This window comes from Trichosurus vulpecula, chromosome 6 (assembly GCF_011100635.1).
Source record: "Trichosurus vulpecula isolate mTriVul1 chromosome 6, mTriVul1.pri, whole genome shotgun sequence".
NCBI lineage: Eukaryota > Metazoa > Chordata > Mammalia > Diprotodontia > Phalangeridae > Trichosurus > Trichosurus vulpecula.
In genome coordinates this window covers 235,080,615-235,103,538 of record NC_050578.1, presented here as the reverse complement: position 1 = coordinate 235,103,538, position 22,924 = coordinate 235,080,615, and the positions used below count along the sequence as shown (strand labels likewise).

At 36.7% G+C, this 22,924-nt stretch overlaps 1 protein-coding gene across 1 annotated transcript in view; it reads right to left on the bottom strand.

Moving 5' to 3' along the window:
- Nucleotides 1-22,924, bottom strand: part of SLC17A6 (solute carrier family 17 member 6) — a 59,482-nt gene that overhangs the window by 7,095 nt on the left and 29,463 nt on the right. The window contains exons 4-8 of the mRNA XM_036765558.1: nucleotides 19,251-19,365; nucleotides 16,693-16,780; nucleotides 16,518-16,604; nucleotides 12,154-12,296; nucleotides 6,536-6,685 (exon numbers count right to left, since the gene is read on the bottom strand). Of these exons, the coding sequence (XP_036621453.1) occupies nucleotides 6,536-6,685; nucleotides 12,154-12,296; nucleotides 16,518-16,604; nucleotides 16,693-16,780; nucleotides 19,251-19,365 (583 nt within the window). The remainder of the gene's footprint in view (nucleotides 1-6,535; nucleotides 6,686-12,153; nucleotides 12,297-16,517; nucleotides 16,605-16,692; nucleotides 16,781-19,250; nucleotides 19,366-22,924) is intronic.

The window sequence follows — 22,924 nt, the reverse complement described above, 5'->3', positions numbered from 1 at the left end:
CTGTTTCCCCTAGACCTGTCTGACCTTTTTATCTGCTTGAGAGATTTTGGGTTTTGAGCCATGGTAATTGACTGGGAAATGCCAGCTCCAATTAGTGACCTCTTTCCAAAGCTTTTTCATTGTGGATTTCTAGCAATTTTTGAAGTTGTGTTTTATAGGGTTGCATGTCATATATATGGGCTGGGGTGGCACAGTGGGTAGAGCTCTATGCCTGGAGTCAGGAAGATTCATTTTCAGGAGTTCAAATCCAGCCTCAGACATGTACTAGCTGTGTGATCCTGGGCAAGTTACTTAATCCTGTTTACCTCAGTTTCCTTATCTGTAAAATGAGCTAGAGAAGGAAATGGAAAACCATTCCAGGTTACTTGCCAAAAAAAACCTTTAATGGGGTCATGAAGAGTCAGACATGACTGAAGTGACTGAACAACAATCTGTAAATAATACAAATTTTCTAATTGTGTCTACTACATTGGATTCCTTATAAGCATTTAGTGTGAAACAATGCTGTTCCAAATAAATAAAAACCATTAAGGTAAGACAGAGAAGAGTGGAAGGAGTGGAGTGGGGGATGGAGAGAGAGGGAAGAGAGAAGAGAGAAAGGAAAGAGAGTATGTTTCATTTTGGTCTAGACCTGGGACTTCATCAGTGTAGGAAACTCCTTACATGGAAACTCCCTCCACAGATGCAGATTAACATCATTGTCAATTTAGAGTGCTAGGGAGTTACTTGGACGCACTGAAGGGCTAAGTACTTGTCCATTTCCACATCGCTAATATATACCAAAGGTAAGGCAGGAATGCAGATCTTCCTGACTTCCACTGGCCTTCTATACACTACAACATACTACCTGTGCCAAAAAGAGAATTTTTTTGCAATTGGTTGATAAATTGGAGAGTCTCCAGACCAACTCTGTGAATCACTTCAGAATACCATAGAAATCACAGAATTCTAGAGGCGGTGGTCCCACTGGAACACCATTATCAAATTAACCCAACACTTAAATTTTATAAACAACATTGAGATCAAGGGAGAATTGACTTAACCAAGGCCATTGATGCAATTAGTGGCAGGGTCATAACTAGATGTCACGTCTCATGGTTCTCTCTAGTGTTCTTTCTACTATAAATAACAATAACATTTACAAATATTTATATCATGTTCTAAAGATTACAAAGAACTTTACATACATTATCCCACTTTTTCCTCACAGCACCTCCATAAGGTAAATATATATATATATATATATATATATATATATATTATATATATGGTAAATATATACTATTTATATATATATATATAAATAAATATTATTATAATATATTATATAAATATAAGGTAAATATATATTATAAATTATGTCATTTTACAGATAATGATGATAATGATAGCAAACATTTACACAGTATTTTAAAGCTTGGAAACCACTTTATATGTATTATTTTATTTAATCCTCACAAAATTGTGCAAGGCATGTACTATTATTATAAGTGGTATAGTAGATAAAACTGTGGACCTCGACTCAGGAAGACCTGAACTCAAATCAGACCTTGGACAGTTACTAGCTGTGTGATACTGGGCACGTCACCTAATCTCTGTCTCCATTTCCTCAACTGCAAAATGAGTATTAAAACACCTACCTTGCAAGGTTGTTGTAAGGATGAAAAGAAATAATATTTATAAAAATCCTTAGCACATAGCAGATGCTATAGAAATGTCTCTCTCTCTCTCTCTCTCTCTCTCTCTCTCTCTCTCTCTCTCTCTCTCTCTCTCTCTCTCTCTCTCCCTCTCCCCTTTCTTTGTACTCCAAGTATTTAGCATAATAAATGCTTAAGAAATGCTTCTTGACTAACTGACTGACTAACAATACACCTGGCTACCTCAACAAAAGCCTTATGTGCTCAAATCTTTTTTCCAATTTCATTTAAAAAATATTCATGTGAATGTGTATGTGTCTATGCCTCAGAAAGAAGTGAATCCGATTCTGAATAGGCCATATTACTTTATCTCAACAAGACTGAAAAGCTCTAATTGGATTCTAAAATGTGTGTTTTTCATACATTTGGTAATGGTGCTCCAGTAGAGTATGTACATTGCCCAGAAAATTCTACCTTCTGATAAATTCTCTTGTTTCTTTTTCAGAATCGTGTTTCTAGGAGTATTATCAATAAAAAAATCAATATTCGTGTCACATAATCAATATTATAATGTATTGACCTCATGTTTTCATGTCTAGTGGTGAAATGCCAATCCTATGCTGGCTATATATTTTAACATGTGTAGATTTGTTTGCAAGTTCTAAATGTCTCTAGTTTCCAACACCCACAGAAAGAGTCTTAACCAATAATTCCCCTCACAGTTTAGCACAATTTCCTTCTCAGAGGATGAGGTTCATTGATATTAGAACTTCTTTCTTCTTTTCCTCCCTCCCTTGCTGTGGAAAAGTTTCTTTTACTAAAGGGCTAATAGTTATGGTAAACTCTAAGTGTTCAGGGATGGACACTTTTGGACAAGCATGGTAGAATGATCTATCCAGGATGGTATGTAGCTCTTGTAGCCTAATGGCATGTAGTTCAAGTAGGCTAATGATTTTCTGGTGTAGTGGAAGGAAATCTTGTGTTTGAATCATGAGACTTAGACTGGCTGCTTAATACCTACGTGACCTTTTACCTCCCTGGTCCTCAGTCTCCTCAGCTGTTATGATGATTCACCTTTATATAATCTTTTAAGGTTCACAACACCCTCATGTGATAAGTACCAGGATATTATTATCTCTATTTCCAGAAGTGAAGAGACTGAGGCTCTGAGAGGTGATGACTAGTTCAGAATTACATAGGGAAGGGAAGAGAAAAGGAAGGGAGGGAAGGAGAGGGAAGGGAACAAGCATTTATTTAGTAAGTATTTTCTGCATGCCTGGTACTGTGCTATGTTCCTGACACACAATTTCATTTGATCCTCACAACAAGCCTCTTACTTTTTCCACATTTTATAGTTGAGGAAACTGAGGCAGACAGAGGTTAAGTGATTTGCCTAGTGGTCACACAGCTAGTAAGTGTCTGAGGCCAGATTTTAAACTCAGGTCTTCCTGATTCCAGGCCCAGCATTCTATCCACAGTACAACTACAGTTAATATGTATCTGAAGTAAAATTCAAACTCTGGTCTCCTGACTCCCAGTTCTAACAATCTATCCACCATGCTACATATATGTGAATGTATAGATATAAAAGGAGTATATTAGACTAAATGATACAGGTAATGTCACAGATTAACATTGGGAGTGGAGTCAAGAAGACATGAATTCAAATCGTGCTTCAAAAACTATGTTGTATGATCCTGGGCAAGTCACTTAACTTCTATTTACCTCAGTTTCATAAATTGTAAAGTGAGGTTATAATAGCAACTAAGTCACAAGGTTATTGTAAGGACCAAATGATATAATATTTGTATTTTGCAAAGTACCTGGCACATAGTAGGTACAACATAAATGTTTGTTCCCTTCTCTCTCAACCCATTGCTATGACCCTGGAAAAGTTACTAAACCTCTCTAGGCTTCAGTGTCTTTATCTGTTAAATAAAGGGGTTAGACTCAAGAGCCTGTATGGTACCTTACAGCTCTAAACCTATGATCCTGGAATCATTAAAGCCTTTCAGCTCTAAAATTCTGATTATAACTGGGAATAGTTTGGGACTTCTAAATCACTACTCTATATTCTGTTCATTGGCCTATATTTTCTCTCAAAACCCAGGAACATCAATCCCAACATATATATCGTCATCCATCCATTGGAGGAACCATTTGGTTATTCAGTGTCTTCTAAGAATGAAGTTGGTTCTACCCAAACAAAATAATGGAGTGGCTTTAATTTTGCATATTTGACTTTTTCTGCAGTAAATGAACCAGCTCTTTGGGCATCATGTAGACCTAGACTTTGGGTGTTTTTTATACAGGTCCCTTGAATCCCAAGAACATTAAACCTCTGTTTTCTCATCTATCTCCCTTCCACTACCTGTGCTATTTAGTGCCTAATTATTGGTACTCACTTGGCACATAATCAGTGCCTGTTACCTTATCGCCATAGTAATGACATTATGGTTTATCATGGGTTTTACAGTAACAACCTAAATTTATTTTCTATATTAAGCTCATCAGTTGTTAATACACCCATTACAGAAAATGAGAATTTATGACTCATACATTTCTACTACTTTGGGCCACATTTCCATTCTGACGCATCATATTCTGCCAGGACCTGGCGGGCTGCCCAGAAGCAAAGAATGTTAGCCAAGCAATTTGATAGCCTTTCTTCCCTAAAAGTTAGAGGGAAAAGAAATGGGTTCCCTTACTGATTATGTATGTGTGGCTAGATCCTGTAATATGACCTTTCACATCTGTTTCCCTGTCAGCCGTTTCCTCATCTATGAATCTGTGGCCCTCAGATGGTTGTTAAAATGATATTTCTATGAGATAATCTTAGACTGTCTCTAATTTGTGTTATATACAATATTTCCTGTTAATCAGACTGCTGAAATGTATTTGAGAGTGTCTATATTATGTTAGAAAAACTGAGAAGGTAAAAATTAAGTCACTCAATTGACTGTATTATGTAGTCCCAAGCAAAGTCTGACTTATGTAGTTCTTCATGCTAAGCTGATGGACCCAAGAAACTAAACTCATTGTCTATCCCAGAATTATAGCATCTCAAAGTTAGAGAAGGCCTCAGAAGCTATGTACTCCAAGCCATACCTGTAAAAGAATACACCAACACACACACACACACACACACACACACACACACACAATATACCCATCAAGAAGTCAGCCAGTCTTTTCTTGCAGATTCCCCATGATGGGGAGCCCAATATTTCTTGAGCCTGCCCAATCCACTTCAGGATAGATCTAATCATTAGATAGTATTTCAGGCCATCATTCCTATATTGGCCTCTTTGCAACTTTTCCCTATTGGTTCTAGTTCTAACCTTTAGAAATAAACAAAATTAGAGTCAATGCACTGCTCTGTGGTCCCCCCTGATTCAGCTCTTTCCCAGACTAAAGATTCCCAGCTCCTTCACCTGATCCTCATCTAGAATGAACTTGATACCCTTAACCATCCTGGCTGCCTTCCTCTGGACAGTCCAGAGCTTGTCAACATCTTTTCTGATATGTAACGGCCCAAACTGGAAACAATAATCCTTATGTTGGCTTACCAGGCCCAAATATCAAGTACAAAGCATATAGATAAAGCCTTACCATTTGATTTACCATAAAGATGAATCAAACAAGTGATATTGAATTTTTGACATATATTTTTCCTTACTTGGGCCCTTTTAATTATATAGATTTCTATTTCCAGAGCAAGCACAGTATTCCATTAAGATTCCCATGTTTCTCCCCTTTACCCAGGTGGATAGCTCCATCTCTATTCATAAGCTCTTGGTGTCAAACTCATCCTGGCTTATGGGCTTAATGAAAGTGATTGGTTTTGAGCTGTCGCAGCCCACAGTGCTCCCTGGAGTGTTTGATCTGCTATGGAGAAAAGATGAGTACAGTGGGAAACAGCTCTCTTCCTTGTAAAGGAAGAGAACAGTTTCCTTAGAAACAAGAATTACCAAAGGGCTTGAAAAATGGCTGTTCCCCACCAAATTTTCTTCAGTCCATCACCTGAAGAATTTTTCAGGTAGAGATTTAGTATAGATACTAGAAAGCTGTGATGGGTGTGGGTAAGGACATGCAGAACAAGATGGGAACCCATAAGATAAAAATTGTGAGGCACTCGGCACAGTATCTGACACATAGTGAGTACTATATAGACGTTAGCTATCATAAGTGCTTTGTATAGCAATTCATCAAAGCACAGGCATAGAACCAGACCTTGTGTTAAGGTGGAAATTTTTTCCTTTTAATAAAATTTCTAAACTTTGTGTTTCTATATAGCATGTATTTATTGAGGGGGCATGTTGCTCAAACCTATTCTATTATCAGTGTGGGGAACTTCCGATTTGGAAACTCTCCCTACCACAGCAGATTGGCAATTCACCTGTAATTTATAGTCTTATAGAGTTTCCCAGGGTGCACTAAGAGTTTAAAGTAACTTGATTATGGTCACATGGATAGTATGTGTCAGAGTCAGGACTTGAATCCATATCATCTTTACTCTAAGACTGGGCCTGTATTCACCATGTTGTGCTGCATATGTGAATGTACTAGTTCAATGGGAAAAGATATCCCATCCTGTCCTGACCTGTCCTATCCTACCAATTTAATCTATCCTATGTTACAGGATATTTCAAGTCCCTTGGAACCTACTTATTGAACAGATTTGGGGTACATGTTCTAGATGGAAAAGGAAATAAATGAGCAGATTTCAGATTATTTTTGAGAGCGTTCAGAAAAAGACAACAAGAGTGACCGAGAGTTTCAAGTTCATGCCGCCTTATATACTTCTCGAGGTTTGAATGGGACTTGCTTTTCATCTAAATAAAAATTAAAAACCAACCTCACTAAAACTGTACAAGTAAAGAGACCTGTTTACATACCTTGCTGATCTCAAATCCAAAGACCTCCTCGAAATAAGCTGGTTGACTAATAAGCAACAGGTAAAATGTCCAGCTTCTGCAGAAGTTTGCAACAATAATTGCATAGACTGGCATAGATGTAAAAAATTTTCTCCATGGAGTCTTGAATTTCTGAAATCCCCCCAAAAAGAAAGTCATATTTATCATCTAAACAAAAATGCTTAGATTTTTAAAAATGCTCTTTAATTAATCAATCCTCAGAGTATGTGAAGAAGGAAAAGAAAAGGATTTATTGCAATATTTAATATAATCCCTAGCAGTACAAATAGTCATCTCAAGAGAACAGTATAAAAATGTCAGCCTACATTGTCCATTAAGTTGGTGCAACTTTAAAAACAGGATCTGTATATAAAATTATACATGAGGCCTTTTGTTCATAGGAATTTTCAATTAGCAAGAATAATAACTCATTTATAAAAAAAAATTAAGGCTTACACAACTCTTTCTTTACAGCAACTCGATGAGGTGGATAGGCAACTCAAATGTTGTTACCCCCAATTTTTAACAAGGAAACTGAGATTTTAAATTGCTAAGTGCTTTAACCCTAGTCAGACAACTAATAACTGTCAGAGCCAGATTTAAATCCTCCTTTTCTGGCTTCAGATCCATTTGATGGCACATGGCACTGAGTTATTTAGCACATTGCTTGGCACATATAAGTAGAAGTATGCTGGCAAATATTTTAACAACCATCTCTCTCAAAAAAATTGCATGCACAGCACACTTTAAGTTTATTTTTCACTATTGATTCTTTCCTAAGTGTAGACAATCAGTAAAGCTATAAATCAAGCCCTGATTTTTAACATTTGCCAATTTTTAAAATGTAAATGCTCCCACCAAAAATTTAGCAATCGGCTTTCAAGAGCTGATTTGAGCTGGCTCCAGCACACTTCTGCATATTCAGTGCATGAACAAAAAACCACTTGTTGATTGATTAATTAACAATCAGACTTTGGATAAGCCTTTCTGGTAATAACACTGTGGTGGCAGCATCTTCTCTGGTTTCATAGAGCATTAGCCTGGGAGCTAATAACCAAGATTTTCAGCTCTCTCAAAGGTTCTAAAAGAAAGACAAGATGTAAGTCCCAGATTTGGAGTCAGGAGAGAACTGGATTTGAATGCTGCCTCTGAGAGCTTCCAACTATGTAACACCAAATATTTCCCGTCATCTATCTCAGATTCATTTTCTTAATCTGTAACATGTGAATAATCATACCTATAATACCTATGTCAAAGGACTATTGAAAGGATTGAATGAGCTTTTGGAAAATATATTTTAGATTTTAAAGTCCTACACACATTTTAGTAGTTAGTATTAGTATTAATGTATGATGCCTAACTTCAGGCCTAACTTCAAATTGCCATAGAGATGAAACCCTTGTATAGTTGTACTTGGAAACCAACTCAACTTTTGGCAATGATTGAATTCAAATCAACAAATATTTAAGTGTCTACTGTGTGTCAGGTACTGCTTTAGGGATTAGAGACATAGCAACCAAAATATGAAAGTCTCTGACATCAAATGCTTAAATGTTGCTAACTCAAAATGCATATATAATAATCACAAAGTAATTTCAGAGTGGCACTAAATACTGGGGGATCAGAAAAGGCTTCTTTTTGGTGAAATTGCTTCATCTGAACTGTGAAGGGAGGAAGGAAGCTGAAGATTGCAAGAAGGGAAATGGAAAGGAAGGGCACCCATGCAAAAGGCATGGGAGTCAAAGATGGAGTGTTATATTGGAAATAGCAGGCAGGTCAGTTTGACAGGCATGTAAAATGCATGAAGGGGACTCAGTCTAAAAAGATAGGTTAGAGGAAGATTGCACATGGTTTTAAATGCCTTAAAAAGAGGTTACAATTTGTTGTAGAGGCAACAGGCACGCAAGGATGCTTCTTGAGAAGGGGATTGACATGGTTATATGTATCACATTATAATCAAGGGTTTTGCTTTTATAGTAACTAATGCATTAAGTATACATGTAGCATGATGTAATTGAAAAAAAAGCATTGTACTTGGAGTAAAAAAAGGGAAAAAACTCATCTGGCCATTGGCTCTCCCACTGACTAGCTCTACACCCTGAACAACTCACTTAATCTCTCTTCAGCTCAGTTTTCTCATCTGTGATAGGATGGGGAGTTAAATGTGCTTCCACAAATGTCAAAGACTTGGCATGAGAATTAGAGGTAATGTATGCAAACCACTTGGTAACTCTAAAGCACTGTAAGTTAGGGTGAAGTAGATTGGCTATTACAGTCAATCCCTTTTTTTTCACTGTGCCCCAGATGACTTCTCTAAATTCTCACAGCTAGTTTGATATTCATGATATGGTAGTCCTCTCAGTCAAATCTTATTTGTACTGTCAACTTTTGCTTTTATAACTAGAGAGCCATAAAATTAATTGAACAGGTAGACATTCATACAGTTCACTTAATCTAATTTAATGACTATACAAAAATCTTTTTGTCCATCATGAACCTCATACCATGGCCCACATTTACTTCTTTATGCAATAAGTACACAAATAACATTTAATTTGATTTCACCACCTCATGAATGCTTTAATGCCTTACAATAGCCAAGTTAGGGTGGCTTTGTTTGAACATACAGATTTATAACCTGCCATGAAAGAGCAATATATCTTTAGCACTGGGGCATTATGGAGTCCCATGAGCCTAAATTCTACTTCCATGCTTCCTCCTCCCTTTAGAAATGTGAATGATTGCACAATGTAATGGGAAAAGACCTGGCTTATGAATCAGGAGACTAGTGTTCTTTTCCAGATTCTTATACTCACTAGTAATATGACCTTGAGCAAGCCACTTAATGTTGAAGGTCCTCAGTTTCCCCATCAATAAAATGAAAAGATTTAGTGTACCAGATAACCTCTTCCTGCTCCATACTCCTAGCTTGAATGTAGAGAAAGCAATGAAAGAGGAAAGTTGAAGTGGAATGTTAAGGGTACTAGGGTTCGAGTGAATTAGGGTTTTGGATTTTTTTTGGATGAATGGTATTCCGATATGAGCAGGACACCAGCTGCAGAAGTGGAACACTTCCCAACAAGAGGTCTTAGTTGTAGGCAAACATAATTATATGCAGAATGACTATTTCATCTGGGTGCAGATGGGCTCATTTCTTTACAAAGACACTTCAAAATATTACTAGTGTAGAAGACTGAACCAAGAGACTTATTCATTTGGGGGTAAAATGTCCAAATCATATCCTCCACAAGCAAGTGTTCCATACCATGAGGATATCAGAATGGTTCTAGGTGACAGGGAAATCCCAGCATGGGAAGCATAAAGAATCCGGGAAGCTGCCACTTGGGTGAATTTTCATGGTCCTAAGTATCCACCACAAACTTTAATTTTCAGACAGTATGAATGGCTAAGTCTAAATCATTCCACCTAAAGCACTTTACAAGATCTAGAATTAATATATATATATAATAAAAATAATATATAAAAATATATAGTTTCCTTTATTATTATTATTTACATATATATATATATGATTATAATATTTTAATCACTGTGTCTATTACTTTAATGTTTTAATTGCATTTAGGGCTTCTAATGAAAGGTTATAAAGAATGTTACCAAAAATATATTATCAGAAAAGAAGGTAAGCTAGTCATATGGCAAGAATCAGGGAAAATTGATGGACAGTTCACATGATACATTGGTATTTTGGGGATGTCCAGAAACTTCAAAGAAGACTCCCAGCTTTGTTACACAATATGCCATCCATGCAATTACAGAAGACTATTTGCTATGCATAAGGATGATCCTCTAGGATCTTTAAATGCATTCTGATGCATCAAAAATGGATTAGAATAATAGAATTTTAGGATTGAAGAAGCACTTAGAGATTATTGAGTTCAATTTTTAATATAAACAAAATTAAATTATGTTTAGTTTGGTATTAGGGACTAATGTCAATTACTACATTCTAATGCTTCAGAAATTAACCCTCAATGTGTAGCATATATGGGTATAAATAGGAATTATATGCTGTATTTTTAATTTAATTTTTAATTAGTAAAGATTTATTCTCTTTTCTTCCTACCTTCTTGTACCCACTGGAAAAAAGAAAAACAAAATAAAGCACTTACAATAAATGTGTAGCAAAACAAATTCCCATGTTAGTCATGTCCAAAAATACATAGTTCATTCTGCATCTCAAAACCATCGCCTGTCTGTCAAGGTGTGAGTAACATGCTGCATCATTGGTCCTCCACAATTGTAGTCAGTCTACAATGATCTTAAACTGTAATAGTTGATTAATAAAATAGCTTATTCTCTGACTATGTTATAAAAACAAGGAGTTTTTCACTTGCTAAAATTGGTACATGCATTTTAAAACAAACTACAAATAATAGACTTTATGGCTTCATAAACAGTCATTATTCTTTGTGTTTTTGAGTTTGAAAATATTTACTATGTTTGAAATTTTTACAACAGGGAATTTTCTATGGTTTAGAAGTAGGCAGTCAAATTAAATTAAATCAGTCATCTTCTTCTTAAAATTTTTCACTGCTGACCCCTTTCCCATGTTTCAGCAGCGTTCACTGGAGCTGCCTGGCCTGAGGGCATTTGCAGTGCAAAGTTGGCATGCTTTGTGTCCTGAACCAAGATTGCAGTAAAGTTGCATGATGCAAGCACTGCCAGAAACACCTCTAATTCATTATGCATTTGACTTTTAATTAATTTTTGGTCCTTGTGCATTCAGAAACCTTTTACTGTTGTCAAATTTTTCAAGACCCCATATGGGATCCTGACCCCCAGTTTAAGAAGCACTGGTGAATGTTTAAATAAACCCCTGACTTGTTGGACTGGAGGACCTCCTATAGAGCTAGAATGCACCATGGCTCTCTGTTAAGGCACATGTGCTTTGCTAAGATGACATAGGGAAACCTTGAATAGATCCCAGAGGCTTCAAAGATTGTCAACTTTGTGTCAGGAGTTTGGGCTCTTGTTGGGTAAAGCCTACCCATTAGTGGTCTTTAAGAGTAAAGGAGAGAGAAAGTTCCAGAAACGAGTCTCCAAAGAGAATGGAGACATTTTTCTTAAAGATTGCAGAGGAGGTAGCTCCTCTGAACAACAGTCCATCATCTACCTGACTCTCAGTCTCCAATCTTCTTCACCTTTACTCATTGAGGACCCCAATTAAGCTTTCCCTATGTCTTCTTTACAAAGGCCTTTGTCCCTTAGCAAGAAACTAGAGTTCGTGGGTTAACTCCATGAGACAAACCCAGTCTATCAGTTAATGACTCCCCTGCCCACTCCTGGAGCACCAATTATTGACATTATATAGCTGCTATATTTTTAAACTATTTTCTATCTATAATCATATAATTAAAGTTTGATAGGGAACTATTAGCCAAAGGGAAATGGAGCAAAAGGAACTGCTGAGTAAGGAGTTAGAAAGCAAGCCAGTTCTGATTCCAAAGAATCAAGGGGATTGGGCTTTTTAAAAGAGTATTGGAAATTCAGAAAATTATTTTTTTTTAATATGGGCTTGGAAAAAAGTTTGGAGGCAAAAATAAGAGCAGGCATATACACTGTAATAAAGTCCTTACTTCCATCGCCCCTAAAAGATTGGCACTCTCTCCAATGCTTTCTTCTATGTACCTTCGTTCTTCATCTGTAATGGTCGGGTGCTTAGCAGGGCTCTCATAAGACACCAAAAGCCAAAACATATACCAGACCATTCCAAAGCTCCCTGTTGAAAAGAAAAGGATAAAGGATAGGACAGTGAAGGAGAAAGATTTGAAAATATGGGACACACATAAAGAAGTTTCCATTTGTTTGATATAATTGGCAATTAGTTCTTGTTTCATTAGCATGTTGAAGGACCTATGGATCAAGAAGGCTGGTTGTTTTAGCCAAGAAAACATTTTGCTCTACAGCTCTAGCTTACATCAGTAGAGCAATGGCATCACACTTCAGTGGAGGTGAGAATGTCAGCTGTAATTGCTCTCACCAGTGCACACATTCCACCAGAAGAGAAAGTAGAGCTTGTATTAGCACGCTTCAGTCATTCTGAGAATTCATGAATTGGCTTAGTCAGTACATAGAGTTGCAGGCATTGGAGGCATGAAAGGTAAAGCACTGACATTTCACCTGGGGATTTAAGAAAGCATTACAGGTAGGCACGATCCATCTTTACAAACCAAGACAATTCATTGGAAAGTGAAAAATGGAATTAAGCTGGTTGCTTGGCATTAGCTAAATGAATGAACACTTTTCTTATCTGAATTAAATCTTTTTAAAAAGCTGGAAACCCAAACTGAATTCAGCGAAACCAATTTATCATATAAACGCAACCTATATCATTTCTGTATGACTTGCCTACTGATACCTACCCAGGATGTGTCAAGGGTGGCACCATCTATCAAAACAAAATCCAGCATCTTTTCTTGTTCTGAGTGCTTGGACCGTGAAAGAAGTGAGGCACAGTAATTAATGTATCAACATTCTATACTTTATGTAAGTAACTAGTGTTTTTTCCAGCATATGATAACATTACCTAATGTATTACCAAGTCAATCTATAAATGAATGGCTATAAACTCCTTCCCTATGAGCCTTCTGAGTCCTTTTTCATTCCTTTCCTTTTTAGCAATCTCATCATTAAAAAAAGCATGCTCTGCAAAATGTGTATTCATAGTCATTAATAATAGAAGGAATATTGACTGATTTATTCTTTTTTTTTCAATTGCTAGACATTTCAATTTCCCCCATCATGCTACTCCCTTGGTTGCTTGTTTCCCTGAGGAAAAAGGTGAATGTCCCCAATCTTCTCCCCCCCACCCCTTTCTTAATCTCCATTGATTCTCCTTAACACCCTGGATGGCTTATGCCCTTGCTCTGTTCCAATCAGTTACAGAAAATTACTGTTACTCTCCTGCTCTATTTGCCTCATGGGAGAAGGGGTTATATGTTCAAATATCCAATTTAGAGTGCCTGCAATTTGCATTTCCCATCTTAGCTGTACATATTCAGTTCCTACTTTCTCTCTGGGTAAACTCATTAAGTATAACATATTTCAATTTTTAAAAAAAATCTAAAGGTTGCCATGTGTCTATACTAGGTCAGTAGTGGTCATTGTATATGGCATGACTTTAATATAAGGTCAATTGACATGTATAGCACATAGAAAGAAGCCCATATCATTAGTTTCCTTATGGCCAAGGACCACCCATCCATTGATACCCTACCTTTCCAGCCTTATCACATAATTCACATTTCCACATTTTCTATACTTCAGCCCAACTGAACTACTGTCTGTTTACTGATTATACCTTGTACTTTCCCACTGCTTTGCCTTTGAGAGGTAGCATGATGTGGTGGAAAGGGATTCCAAATCCATGGGATATACAATCAGAAGACCTGGGTTCTAACCCTATCTCTGACACTTATGGTCTACGTAGGTAAATTACTTAATCCCTCTGGGCCTCAGAATCCTCATCTATAAAATAAAAGGATTAAACTTGATTACCTCTAAGATCTCTTCCAGTTCTAAATCTTTGAGCCAAAGAGTCTTTTCTCACACTTTTCCTTAGGCCTACAAAGATCTCCTGACTCTCCTATATCCAATAAATTCCTTCCTATCTATTAAAGTCTTCCTGGTCCTCTTTCCCACTGGATCACACCATGCACTTGCTTTTGAACCCCTCTAATATACTCTTATTATATATCACAGTTATTGACTTTCTTTTCTGTTAGACTAAAAGCTCCCTGAAGGCAAGAACTATGTCTTATCTAAACTTTTTCTACTCCAGTGCCTAGTGCAGTTTTCTAGTACTTATAATAAATATCTTAATTGAAATGATTTATTCTACTTTCTCTCTCTAACTAAATGAACAATTGAGCTATTGATCTAATGAGATCATGAATCTTCTTACTCCCCAAATAATAGAAAGTCACAACTTAATAGATATCCTATAAACTATTCACAATTTCCACCATCCCCTGGTATTTTCTTCATAAAGCAGAAATAAAATGGGACAAATTGTATGAACTTCTGGGACCTGATTCTCTGTCACCTTTCATTCATCTTTCCGATTCTTACCTTCGCTTATTAAGAGAGAGAGGCAAAGTTCAATTGGTGGCAGTTGAAAACTAATCTCTAGCAATTTCTTCTTTCCTTTATCAATTTATCTGGTTATTTTTAAAATGTCACTTAGAAAGGAAGACTATAGTTTGGCTTTAAAGAAATAAGGCTTGTAACTAGGGAGAGAGAGTCTACAACTGATTGAAGAATGGTGTGTTGACATCTCAGGACCAGAGTGTGGATCCACACACTTACCATCTGTCTGACCTTGGGCAAGTCACTTAATCTCCATGGGCCTCAGTTTCCCTATCTGCAAAATGAAGGTGTTAGACTAAATGAGCTTTGAAGACCCTTCCAGATCTATATCTATGACCATGATTCTTTTTCCTTTCAAGTCTAGGGAAAGAAATACAAGGTTCACACAGCCAAAGTTTACTACCAGTACCTCTGCATGTTTATCTAGTATATTAGGAAACTGGGAGCCCTGTATCCACAATCCAAAGGAGACAAAAAAGAACACAGATGATGAGGGAGAAGAAAGATAGAGGAGTGAGTGTTTGTAAGCTCTCCCCTCCACCTCATCTCATCCAGTGGCAATCACTTAATGGACTCTATTTCTCCTTGCTAGGGACGATGAAAAGCTAAATTAAAAGAAGAGTATATATTTTTAAAGCTTCATTGATTTTTTGTAATATAGAAATAAAGAACACCAGTAATTTTTAAGTAATATAGGTGTGAGTCAGGAAGACCTAGGTTCAAGTCCCATCTGCATCTGATACGTGCTGTTTGGGTCTCCTGGACCAAATAGTTAACGTCTCCATGGTGCAGGCAACTTTCTAAGACTTTAAGTCCTAGAACATGAACTGATCTCCATTGGTAAGGGGAGTTTCCTCATGAAGAGTACCCTATGCCAATGAAATCATAGGTCTAGTTTTCTTTTACAGATCTCTTTCTCTTTTAAATACACACACACACACAAACACACACACACACACACACACACACAGAGAGAGAGAGAGAGAGAGAGAGAGAGAGAGAGAAGAACATTTTTCTTAGAGAAGCCTATGTTGGCAGCTTAATAGCTATTTCCAAGAAGCAATGAATAGTATGAAAAAAATTATGCATGGAAAACATTTTTTAATCTCATAATATTAAGGTGAGAGATACACAATAGAAATTAATACAACATGACTCCAATTCTTCAAAAGATCTGTGATTTCAACCATATGGGTACTTTTCACCGACAGATTGCAAACCCTCCATGCCTTAGCAGAATATTTTCATGACTTAATGTGGCAAAAAAAACAAAAAATCATTCATTATGTGGTGGCCAACCAAGCACATTTAGCTAGTCTGGGCCTCAGTTGACAAGACTGGAGTCCCTCTCTGGCATGATACTCACAGCATTTCCAGTTTGGTACTATCTGACAGATTTTAGACTCCAAGAAGCAAGACAAGATAAATGACAGCTTGATACAGGGGATAGAGCTGTGTATTTGGAGTCAGACAACCTGAGTCACTTATCTGAAACTGACAAGGGGGGAAGTAGAGAGTCACAACCTCTCTGAGCCTCAGTTTCCTCATTTGTAAAAATAAGAGGATTGTCCTAGATACCCTCTAAGGATCCTTCCAAATGTAAATCTATTCCCCAGAGTCTTAGCTGGTCACCTGTTCCAAGATGGCATCAGAGAAGGACTTTAGTGAAGTAAATGCTGCCTTATGTCAAAATTCACCATAATCAAATGTTATCTTTCATTTTAAAAAATACTTTAGTATTTTCTCTTCAGTTTGGTCTTATTCCATTAACTTGGGGCTAATAATGACTTTATCCTCTAACACCTGTCTGAGAATAGAGCAGACCTGCCTTGAATGTAAAAGGTTGACATACCATAGACATAAAACACTGAAGACCATCCGGTATATTGCACAAGAATCCCGGCTAAAGGCATTGCAATCACAGCTCCTGCATAGGAACCTACAACAAACAGAAGAATAGACAGGAAATGAATAGACATTGTTGACTTGAGCTCATATTCCACAGAAAAGAAGAACAAGTTACTTACCACAAAATGAAGTGGTTGCTAGTCTGCTCCTTTCTAAAGGAGGGGCCCATTTACTCCATATCCCATGGCAGGCAGGATAAGTGACTCCCTGTGGAGGAAAATGAGGGGAAGGAGTCACAGAGTACTGAGAAACTGAAAAGCAAAACCACTTGCCTTTCTTGTATCTTAGCTATAGACCAGTCCCAAGTTGTTCCAAAATGCAACTAAATGTCACTTTCTCTCTGTCTTCCCTTCCCTCTGAGACACTTTGGGTCTCAACAGGGAGAAGGATTATTTTAAGATAAAAATTACATCTACCTTTCCTCTCTAAGGTTTTTGCATCACTTCAAATTTTATTTAGCTCCAGTTTAGAAAAAGGAAGCTAAGGCTTTTATCCAGACTCACAGTCCCTCTGCCCTTCCAGGCATTTCTCTGCAGAATTTTGGAAGATAATTTTGGGATATGTCAATTTCTCTGTGCAACTAACTGGTTCCAAAAAGACAGTGAGAGCCAGGATTCATTGCTGGTCTCTGATTTTTGAAGCTCATTTTTATGAAACAAAGTCATTACTGAGCTTTGTTGATTATTTCTGAAGTTTAATGGCCTTAACAAGATTTAGTTTCCTCCATGATTTGTGGTCTTATCTGCTAACTCTAGGGGAAAAGGCCTTCATCAATGATTTAAAACATTCCTCTCTCTCACAAACTGACATCAAATAAAAATAACATTGGCTAAACTCAGAATTGTTGTTACATACTAAACCTTAAGAGTTTACTGTCCTTTCCATTTCTAGACAACAGGAATCTGTTTAGCGGAGCACCAACTTGACAGAATAAAATCAGAAATTACTACAAGCAAAAGAATCAAAAACTTTCTAAGGGAAATTCATCATTGACTCATAGTTTTTCCTAGCAATTTCCTGACTCAAAACATTTTATTGTCCCATTTCAACAAAGAAGTATCTGCACAATGCCAAGACAACTGATCATTTTTTTTAAAAAAAAAGCAGCCAATTTTTTGACAACTGTTGCTTATGCAGTGGTTTGGTATCACGAAAACAGAACAAATGTAAACTGGCCTGTCTTCATATTCTTAGTGTTATCTTTCACCTTTCTCATCTTCTTCACCCAGCAGAGCCAATCAGTTACCAAGTCTTGTCAATTCCATCTGATCCCTCTTTTCTCTACCCACTGCCATCACCCCAGTATAAATCGTCCTTGATACCGTCTCCTTCCTTAACCCTTCCCTTATATAATGCACTTTTCCTAGCCTCTAGAGAGGTAGTATGATGTAGTAGAAAGGATGCTCAATCTGGCATCAGGAAAACGTGAGTTCAAATCTCACTTCTCACTTTGCTGTGTGACAATGCAAGTCATTTAATTTCCTTGGACCTCACTTTCCTTATCCCTAAAATGGGAGTAAATAATGCCTGTCATAAAATTGAGACTAGAGCTGTGATTTTGTTGCTGAGAACTTCTTGAGAAATGAAACTCCTTCTGCTAATCGAGGTTGACAGTTATTCTGTAACTTACAGTTTTAGAAAGTTGATGAAAGCACTGAAAGGTTAAGTGACCTGCTCAGAGTAATAGTCAATATGTGTCAGAGACGCAACCTGAACCCAGGTCTTCCTAGCTTCAAGTTTGGTCCTATCCATTATAGTACATGGCCACCTATAATAAAACTATAAATAAAATCAGGTATTATTGTTTTATGATTTTAATGTACTTCTCACATAAAATAATAACTGACATATTGACATAACCCTTTTAGGAGAGTTTATAAAGTGCGATAGATAGATAGATAGATAGATAGATAGATAGATAGATAGATAGATAGGAAGGAAGGAAATGTGTGTATGTATATACATATACATAGGTACGTATGTATGTAATGAACCTCACCACTATGCTGTGAGATATGCAAAATAGGTATACAATGCCCATTTTACAGAGAGCATTTAGGTACAAGGACAACCACAGGCTTGCTAATAGTCACATAGCTGGTAGGCATCACAGGTATGATGTGAACTTAGATCTTCCTGCTTCTAGAGAACAGAATTTGGAGCAAAGAGCAGTAAGTGCAAAGAAAAATATTTAGGCTTGATATAAAGAAGGGGAAAAACCCTTTAACAATTAGATACATCCCAAAGTGGAAAGGGCTGGCTCCAAAGTTAGTCAATTCCCTTTCTTTGTCTTTGAGAAGAAATTGGATGGTTACTTGTCAAGGAGATTGTATGGGGCAATCTTTTCTGGTATGGATTGGACAAGATGCCACCAAGGTGCCTTCCATCTCTGAATTTCAGTGATTTATAACTGCAAGACCAGCATTCTTCTGTACATACCATACTATCCTGTTAGATTATTAACTTCTTAAGGAGAGGCATCCTGACTCATCTAATCTTTATCTCTCCCTTGGGAACAATGGTGCTCAACACAAAATAAAGACATTGTTGAATGGAGCTATATTGCATTTCAATCAGTAGGTGTGGCATTGTGTAGACTTAGTCTTATATCAAGTCTTCATTTGTCAGTCAGAAAAGTTAATCTTTTCATTCTGTTTGTTGCCCTACTATTCCATACCTCAACAAGCCCTTGTAAGATCCTAACGAATATAACACAGCCATAGTGCACTCTAGCTGCAGATGGGATTAGCATATTGAGGGTGGAGGTGAGGAGTATGGCAGCTCCAAAAACCCTGCAAAAGAGAAAGAAGAGCAGAAGATAAAACATTACACTACTCTAAAGATCTCACACTTTATGTGCTCCTAAATTTTCATTCTTGGAGTAAATTAAACACCTGCTGGGAACTATCTTTAACACAGATTTTAAACATTTAAAATGTTCTATGCTTCATTGAATGATTATTCTGTCCTCAAATATTCCAGTGGTTCTTGATCCCTTTAACTTTGCTATTCCCTTAAACAAAGCAGATTGCAACCCATCCTTGTCTGTCCATCCTGTGCTACTCTTGTCCATATCCTCTCCTAAATTTGCCAAAGTAGGACCATTCAACATAGTAGGTGCCTTCCTCAGCTTCTCCTGAAATCTCAAAGATACCAGTGGAGCATGACAGTGGTCCACTTGGCATTCCTCATCCTCATTATGAATGATTAGCAACTTCAAATAGAGGAATGAACCATATTTCTTTAAATGTATTTTATCATTTGAATACATTAATGAAAATGAGTACATTAACATTTGATAAATCTCATTTGATCAATGTATAGGCATATGTATGTTTGTAAATATATATACATATGTTATAGGACATATATATGCAAATATGCTTTAAATATGTATGCATTATAATGATGCTATTCAGACAGACTTCAGTATGACAAATATTTAAAGGGTACTACATATAAATACATTTGAGGTGAGATAGAATCCAATTTTTAATGTTGAGAGAAACCCTACATAGAATCTCTTTTGGAAATGCAGCAAGAAAAGCCAAAGGACCTTCATTCAAATCCCCAATCTGCTGGACACATTTTAGCTGTGTGACCTTAAGCAAAACCCTGGAACTTCATGTCCTGCTTTTGTAAAACATGGATATTTACACCTGCCCTGTCAACCTCACTAGATTGTGGAGAGAATCAGATAAAATTATGATTCTACAGACTTTTGGGACTGCAAAGAACAATTTGGTAGTATTATTAAATAAAAATAAGGTTGCTGTTATACTATCATTACTATTCTGTATTTTTGAACTCTGTGTGTAAATATAGTTTAGCTCATAATGTTGGAAGATATTGACAGAATGTTTTAGTTAAAACCTTAATCCACCTGCAAGAGAAGTTTAAAAAACAGCTCTTGTTCTTTTTAAAGCATGTCATAGTGTCACTCAAACTGTATCAGCAAAACCATTCCTTTAATAATTTGAGTAAACCAGTCTGGTCAAGATGCTCAGGGATGTAAGACCTCTAATTGCAGTCTCTGTGTTTGGTACAAGTTTGATCAGACCCATCTTGGACCTTCCATTTAGTCCTTAATCATGATGGATCATGTGATAATAGCCCTAATTTGTATAGATGGGCACATTAACATGTAACTATCTAATGAGTATAGGATTAAACATCATTGACCAGCTTCCAAAGTTGAAGCATTAGTCCTAGGAATTGCTGGATAAGGAATCTGCAATCAATCTCTCTGTCTCTCTCTGTCTCTCTCTCTCTGTCTCTCTCTCTCTGTCTCTCTCTCTCTCTCTCTCTCTCTCTCTCTCTCTCTCACTCTTTCTGTGTCTTTCTGCCTCTTCATTGGGGCATGTGTCTCTCTCTGTCTCTGGTTCAATTCCTTAATGCAATCTATTTTTGTAGTCTCTCACCACTGAAGTAAATATTCACTCTACACAACCACATTACTCTTTTTCTGTATAAATATATTTGGCCTGGATTCAGTCTATATCTATACTCAGATTTCTAAACTGTGGGTTGGGAGATTGAAATCTAGTTCTGACAGCCAGTGACCTTAGGCTAGTCACAACCTCTTCAGGCTACAATTTGTCCATCTGTCAAATAAGAAACCTGAACTAGATTATTTCTAAGGTCTCTTCCAGCACTGACATCTTACATTCTATGGACTTATTAATTAAGAGTAGGAGATGTTTTGCCTATTTAATCTAACTCCTGCCAAATCCTGGTTGTGTTTAGGCCATTTCTTGCATGTCGAAAATAAATGTCAATCCCCATAGCTTTTCTCTAAGAAATCTGAGATAACATGCAACTTTTTTTAATCAAACAGATTAAAAGCCAAATTTAACTCATGGTTATATAAAAACCAAATAGTATATCCTGTGTCCCAGATACAAAAATTCAACTTTGAATCTCTTTGTGTCTGCCAGTAGTGGGTTATACAAAACAATGAAAGGATTCTTTCCTTTGGGGCTATGGGAGCATGGAGATGGGGGTAGACAGAATATCCTTTTGGAACAAAAGGTTTAATCAGAGGGCAATCGGGGAATTTCCCTGGGAGGGAGGATTGAGGATTAAACTATATTTATCTAGATTTAAGTTTTGTTTTTTTTCCTAGGAAGATTTAGGGATGAGTAGTGGAAGAAGGGACAGAGTAGCCAGCAAACACTCCCTTCACTCTTTGAATCTCACTCCTAAGTAGCCAGGCCTTCCAGGCTATTTGTTATTACTACTTTTTCACAGATTTGCTCTGAAATATACTTGTATAGTAGACTTTTTTAATGATAAAGGCAAGTAAGTCGACGCATTATAAAAATTTTACGTTGCTAATGATTTTTTAAATATTCATTACAAGGTCCAAGTTTTCCCTTGAGAATTATAATTCATATCCAATTTAGTTGGACCTAATATTAGCCTATAGTCAGGTCATGCAGAAAACCAAGGAAAGGAATGAATCTTACTTGACATTTATGGTAGTAATAATGGATAACAGAGAGAAGGAAGAATTACTGAGTTCTTATTTTGCTTCTGTTTTCTTTGCCAAGGAGAATGATCTCAAAATGGAGAGAATAGAACAAAAATGATTAACAGGGTGTTGAAACCCAAAGTACATCAAGAGATGTTCAAAAAGTACCTAGATGCCCCCAGTGAGTTTAAGTACCAAGTGCAAACAAGCTCAATTCCAGACTGTGAAAAAAACACTGGCAGGTGTGGTTGGTTAGCCAATATGAGGAAGTTTTGAAGAATCAAGGTGAATTGGAGAAGAGCCAAAGGACTTGATATTGACAATGGTCTCCCTTCCATAAAGGGAAGGGGAGGGTTCTTAAAACTATTAGTCAGTGAGTTTGACTTTGATTCTTGACTTGATGTTCTTAATATTTATTATTAAAGGGATAACTTATGTGTATTTACAAAGGAAGTTGTAATCACCAAGAACAAGTTATTTCTTATTTTAACTATATCAGTTTATGATTTATTAGACTGGTAAATCTTATTGTAGAAACAAAAAAAAATACCAAAACTTGTAGACTACTCAAAAGCTTCATGTTTGTGAATGTGTGAATGAATATCATTAATATTTTCTTCCAGAATAAAGTCATAAAATGTTGTGTGTGAACAGCACTCAGCAACATCACACGAGAAAATAAAGTGAGCATATCTTAAGAGGCAGAAAATGACTGCTTGTTGATGCGGAGTTTCAAAATTCATGTTCACTCAGACTATTAACTAGTTAGAACTAAGGCCAAAATCAGTATCAAATTAGACAAAAGGTTAAGAAGATACTGCCAATACTTCCCACAACTTCAGCCCTACCTTCTCAAACAATTCATCATCAATGACAGA